This window comes from Argopecten irradians, chromosome 12, assembly GCF_041381155.1.
Source record: "Argopecten irradians isolate NY chromosome 12, Ai_NY, whole genome shotgun sequence".
NCBI classification, from domain to species: Eukaryota; Metazoa; Mollusca; class Bivalvia; order Pectinida; family Pectinidae; genus Argopecten; species Argopecten irradians.
The window spans coordinates 16,383,123-16,390,179 of NC_091145.1; the positions used below are offsets into that span (position 1 = coordinate 16,383,123).

Below are 7,057 nucleotides of genomic sequence, written 5' to 3' on the forward strand. Positions count from 1 at the left end.
TTATGTTTTTCAAAAGCCTTTAAATTTTGCTTCGGATAGGTAGTTGGCCTTTAAACATATAAAATTGATCAAGCTCGGTAAATTAATTGATATGTCTCTTGACTAAAGGCTAGTAGCATATTAAATTATTGTACATGTTTACATAATTTTATACCACATAGCCACTAATATAAGATCCTCTATTTAAGTTATTTAACTAATGTTTTGTCTAGATTGCACAAACTATGATAGTTTGATCTAAGAGTGCATGTTGTCGTAGAGGTATAATAGATTGTAAAAACTTCTCCCTATTGCCCGTTCAACATGAATTCTGGCACTGGCTATGCGACGTGTTCTTGTAACAGCACGATTACTTAGTTGGTGTCCCAAGGCAAAAGGAGGAATGTTCAGGGTGGCATATCTCTTGGCAAGAAGATCTCTTATCAGAAAGCCCCTGTCCGCCATGACGTCATCTCCATGTTCTAAGAAATCTAAATAACCACTTTCATGGACTATACAGCGATATGATATGCTACCTGTAAACAGTTTAGAAATGAAGGTCAAAGTTCCAGATGGTGAAATGGAGATCAATGCTTTAACAGAATTGTGATGTTTATATTGTGACCAGGTGACCTTTTGTGAGGATGGAAGACTTGGTTTTTGGATGAAAAACTCTGTACAATTTATGACAGAACGCGTTTTTGGAAATCCCTTGAATGCTTTAGGAAGATTTGCCTTGACCTGTTCTTTTGATGGCCATGAAATCAGAAATTTCAACTCAAAAAACAAAAAATTTATCCAGGTTGTAAAAATCCTACTGATAGTTGATGGGTTTACTCCAAATAAATCTTCAAGGACTTCTGTATCCAATCCTCTCCTCAGTCTTACCAGTAAGATAAGAAACTCCTCCCTGATAGATAGTTTACGCTTAGGGCCAGTCCGTCTACCCTGTAGGTATTCGAATTATACAATATAAGAAGTTATTAGCCAAACGTCATTCATATGACATCAACAAAACGTGACATTCTATATTTTCAATCACATGATAAATATAGGATATTAAATGAGTGCTCGTTTTAAGAAGATTTAATGAAACTAGTCCAAGATGAGATTCACAAAACTCATAAAAAAGTGCTCAGCACCAATTAAAATTACTTTTTTTTCACATATTTATTACTTTGTTTAGATAACTAATACAAACAGTATTAGAATCAAGATATTTAGACAATATTCAAGCATTCCTAACCAAATCACTGGGTTTTATATATACTATATTTTCTTTGGTATATACCAATACATATTATATATGACTAAATATTGTCTAAATTAAGAAGCAATACATTTGAGGATTGATTTAATTTGCCTTGCTCAGTTGGAAATCTTAGTTCAATACTATCAGTACATTAAAAGTATAGCATAGCTGAGGTAGCTGCACATACATTGTTAGATTCTGATGTATCTTGTCCTTTCCAATAATTCAATTTCTCTGCTTTACTGCTGATCCAGGCAAACAAATGTATGAACATAGCAAGGGAAAGACCTAAAATAAAAAAAAAATATGACTGTCTTTTCATGTTTAATATTTGCAACAATTTTTGGGACACATGTTTCTTTCTTCTACAGTGATGTATATTTGATGTATGTCCTGTATATATAAAAATATACTGATGAAGACTGAGTTTTGTTATTTTTTCAATTAAATTCGCCTTTACAAGGAACCATTGCATTGATAACATCCAAAAATACAAAACAATACTCGGTATACATGTATATATACCTGTAAAGTATGCGTCAGAAGTAATATCAAACATTTCCTGTCTTACCGGAGACCTACATTTTATCTAATGCTAAAATCTAATTAACTTTTATCTTTAAGATCTAATTGTAATTACAAATGTGCAATTATGATAATTTAATGATCACATTTGATCAGGAAACAATTTTACCTGTGTAAAATTTACATGAGCTGTCATCTTTGGTTACTGATGCTGTAAACATTCGTCGGATCATTCCCGATTTATCTTGCAGATCCTCAGTTGAAAAGTCCTGTATGTCCTGTAAGATGATATCAGTCTGAACTCCAATATCAGGTGTTGTAGTATCAGATAAAGATGATGCAGTAGGTATTTCCTCTATGATAAATAAATAAAAAATACATACGCGTAGACTTATCAAGAGAGTATATGGTATATAAAAGTTACCTAACCTTTACAAATTAACGAAGAAAGCCAACTTAAAGAACCTACTGTAGATCTACCTGTATATAGCTTTTCATAAGGGAGCACGGATGATGATAATTTAGCTTTCTATTGATATAAATAAAAAATAAACTGAAAGTGGCATGATTAAAACTGAAAGTGGCATGATTAAGTATCATAAATATATATATATGTGTGTGTGTATATAAACTGTACATTATGGTCCTTATAATTAAGTTTTTGCTAACCTGTCATAACCACTGTAGTGCAACTAGTACGGCAACGATGTTTTGATCCGTTTCCGGTATCGCTTCGATGTACGAGTACCGAGCAGGTAGGTTCAAACTTTTAGAGTTTAAATACATTGCGCATGGTGTTACAGACCGATATTCAGCTCAAGTATTAATTAGATATCCTACCTTGTATTAAGATCGTGATTTCACGCAAAGTACTCCTATTTATCATACAATTGTGACACTTACATACAGCTTGATGCGAGTTCCTAGCAAAAACTTCAAGTTTTCATCTGAATCTTGCTTATTATCCAAGATATTCACAAAATATGACTGATATACAAATTATTAGATTCATATGTATCAATTTGATATGCGCTTTGCCATATTTGATGAAGAATAAAGAGTGTTTGACCCATTGTTTACATCGTTGTGTCAGTCTTTGCGCAACGGTTTTGATCGATGATATTGCGAAAAAGTGTACGGTTTGGAGTTTGAGATTGCAACGGTTTGGTATTATTTATATGATGGCATTTCCATGCGTAATATCATCCAACCGTAACGTATTAAGCACAGGGATCTGAGAATTAGTTACAGTTTATATAATTATTGACCCGCCAGAGTGCCCATAGACTATTTTAGACGTTTTAAGGACCTAGATAAAAAGAAATCAGTAAAAATCCTATTCTACATTAAACACACATAGTACAATGTAGAATAGGATGTTTACCGATTTTTTATTTAGACCCCTAAAACGTCTAAAATGGTCTTTGGGTACTCTTTATTGCGTATGCGTAACTCTATATACTTAATTATATCGTTTTTATGCCCATCATTACAATGCCTATAAGGTCTCTCAAATCCTTTGATGTGGGACTAAGGAGTTTTTACTTTAGAACACTTTTGAATTTATGAAACTTTTTATCGAATACCTACAAAAACTATTTTGGGAGAATTTTAACGGCAAAATTTGCTGTAAATATGCAATAGAGTCGAACATCTGAACTTGCTTGTCCCGCCGTCCTCGAATCCTAGCGTAACCACACGGATCTGAGAATAAGCTTTAGTTCATTTCAATATGGACCAAAGAGCCCATAGACCATGTTTACACGTTTGAGGGGTCTAGATAAAAATCGGTTAACTCACATTCTACAAAGTACGTATATATTGCGAAAGGTGGAAAGCTCCTCAACACAAAAAAAATCGAAGAAAAATCTACCACGCCTGCGCTTTAGCGGCCAAAAACCATACTTTTAGGAAGTCTTAAGAAACAGATTACTGTCGTTGGAAAGAACGATACTTTTTGCTTTTTAAAATCGTATAAAATGGTCCATGGGCACTGTTTTGGGTGTACATTGATACAAACTTTATCTAATTATCAGACTCTTGTGGGCGTAACGTCTTGGTTTCTTGATGTCCCTTCATCGTTTTTGAAATGACGTCAGATTGAATTTCGTGCCCGTTAATAGCCGATATTTATATTGTCACTGTACATGTGTACAGTACCTATGTATGGCTATTAAACCGGCAATGTATGATAATTCTCAATATTAACATTGGCAGTTACATGTAGATTTTGGTGTGCTAATTATTTCTTCAGAGTTCAAGAGGTCACAAAACACTGAGTTTAAGTCAATGTGAGAATTCGTTGAATAATATCAATGTATTCTTAAAATTGAAGAAGTATATATATCTTTGTATATTTGGTTTATCGGCAGTCAGATACTGTCATTGTTTAATCGGTTGCTGATTACAACACACCAGAAGAAATCGAACCAAGTATTTCCCCAAAAATCATCAACTGTTTATCAAATAGTATTCTTACTCTATACAGACGTATAAACGAACGCGTTTTATTATCAAACTTAAAGGCCCACTACCTTTGCGGAGCAAATTTTATAGGTTTCTTAAAAACATTAATAACATAAGAAAATACCTATCGATGGCCTAAGATGAGGTTACAACACCAAACAAATGCAAGATTTCCTGCGTAATATATGAAAACTGTGGAGATTCATTTCGCTGTTTTGCCGTCTGGCGCAGTAGTATTCAACTACCGCGCGGTAATTAGGACGACGGCGGGAAACATAAGACGACCCGCGTTATGAAAATTAACATTTTATTTATTTTAATTATTTTGTTCAGGAGATGATGATGAGTGTAGTATTAACGGTAAGTTAATAACTTTTGCGACTCTACACAATTATCGATCTCGTTTTACATTCCCATTTTAAAAATTAAAAGCCGTTTCGGAAAGGTAGTGGGCCTTTAAGCTTTTTTTTCCCTTTATAACTGGAACGACTAGTGATTTTCACTAGTGTAATTAAGCATTCGTTGTCATATTTTGACATGCATTGGTGTGCGACATAAATTGGTTGTTCTCGCATATCTATCATGGTGCGGATATATTCATGTACATGTATATGTATACATTTCTATTATGGTGTGCTAATTCGCACCAAGTATTTATAAGTATATTTTTTAAGTCCTTGTGCGTGCCATTTGATAAGTTTTGTTTTAATTAAAATAGCCGATGTATGCAAAAATATGACATGAACAAGGTTACTGTATATCAAGCGCATTATGGGATAAACTAGTATACCCATTTCTAGTCTACTACAAAATTAAGATAGCTTACACGTTAAATATTACGTCTAATGAATTTAATTCTAATAATAGTACACAAATTGGTCCATTTTCATGTCACTATCTGAAAGAAAGAAATCCAAACCGTACACTCACTTTTGTTTTAAACTTGTGTCTCAACCGTACACTATTGAAATTCGAAACCGTTGCGACACTAGTCTGACATCGAACACAAATTGTTGAATTTCATATGTATTTTTAACATTATTGTAAACATATTACATACCAATGGAAACGGAAAAGTCTAAAGATTTCCAATATTGAATCACAGTAAAACTATACCTCAATATAAGTCGGCAAATCGAAGCTGAACGAAAAATCTAGCTGTGTTTTCTGTCATGTGTGATATTCAAATGCATTTTTTGAAATATAAGAAAACAGAAAATAATATATTTTTTGGTATGGTTGAAACTTATCATACTCTTCAGCAATCACTACATACCATGAATCATGGTATCATCCGTAACGCCAGCAAATCAGTGATACAAAGCACAGTACCGTGGTCTTCATGTCGCCGAAGCGATACCGGAAACGGATCAAAACATCGTTGCCGTACTAGTTGCACTACAGTGATAACGCAGGGTCCATTGATATCTTCGTTAGGCACACATGTACTACATGATGTAGCTGAAGTACTAGTACTAGTTGGCAATGGTCCAGACTCGGACTGATTTTCTGTGGTAATGTAACGGTTTAAATCTTGGTCACTGGGACGATGGAAGTATGCATGGTCGGATACGAATTCATTACCAAACAGCTTCTGTTTCTTAACTGCTTGCTTTGGTACACTGGACAGTTTTGTGATCTAGGAGTAGGGGGTTTCCTTTTCTTTGTAGACAGTAATTTTCTCTCAAGCTCTGTACTTTGGGCAGGCAAAGGATCAGGATGATTTTCAGTAGGCCCATTTCCACCGAAAAAGTGTTTAGAACATACGTCTCTTTTCTGATATTTTCAACACCAAAACATTTTCGACCACACAACCGGACCCACCTTTCACATTTTCCAAGTTGGCTCTTTGGTTTTGGAAACGGAATAAATGAAACTCCATCCATTCCAGGTTTGTCGGCATACCTAGAATCACTGTTGCAATCACCATAGCAGCAGTGTTTTACTGGCATGATGATTGTTTTTCGCATATGCAGCGATACTTGCTTCGTAGTAGGACAACTACGCGCTTGGTTTGTTTGTCCGGCTGTTCCGGTTGCCGCTTAGTTAATTGCAAAAAAAAATCGCTTACGTCATTGAGAACCGGCAAATCGCCTATTAGAGATATCTATATTTCGTGTTTAATTATAGATATCATTATCTTAAATAAAGATATCTATAATTCAATTAAAGATATCTCTAATTCAAATATAGATATCTCTAATTGTTGTAGAAATACAGATATCTTTTTCTACCACAATGTGTCGATTTATTCAACTCTCAGGCCATTGGTTATATGTACACACCGTTGATTATATATATTGATATTCCACTAGTGGAATATAACCTTCCGGCGTTTTGATTGGTGGAGAAATTGACCTTTGACCGGTACTACTTTTTCTACCCCACGTGATCAATGTTTACGTCGTCTGCTTTCAACGTCAACATCATGGCTGCGATGGACGAAGATTTGGTCAATATTGGCGACAGAGTGAAGCTATGTGACGGGGAAAGGGGAGTAATCAAGGCTATTTCAAAGGCAGACACTAATTATGGTTTCGACCGATTTGAAATTCAGTTTGATTCAGGCAAAATAGCAACTGAAGCCCGGTATCGGTTCGACGTCATACCGTCATGCCCGGGTCGCGACGTTACAATATCACAAACTAACGTTAGATCTGTCACGATATCGGAAACCATTCAGAGTACATTAACACCCCCAGTTGATAAGCCCCATGATCTATATTTGTCAGACAAAGATTCATTAGAAGATTTTGATGTTGACAGATTCATTGCTTCAGAGGTCAACAAAAACACTAAGAAAAAAAACTGATTTAGATATGAAAAAAGTACGAG

The 7,057-nt window shown here is 34.8% G+C and overlaps 1 protein-coding gene across 1 annotated transcript; it reads right to left on the reverse strand.

Annotated features, from left to right (window-relative positions):
* Positions 1-237: 237 nt before the first annotated feature.
* On the reverse strand, positions 238-2,432 carry LOC138304963 (uncharacterized). The gene is made up of 4 exons (XM_069245380.1): positions 2,426-2,432; positions 1,926-2,111; positions 1,419-1,519; positions 238-927 (listed from the first exon to the last, which is right to left on the reverse strand). The coding sequence occupies exons 1-4, from the start codon at positions 2,430-2,432 to the stop codon at positions 238-240; spliced, it is 984 nt and encodes a 327-aa protein (XP_069101481.1).
* Between the last annotated feature and the right edge of the window lie 4,625 nt (positions 2,433-7,057).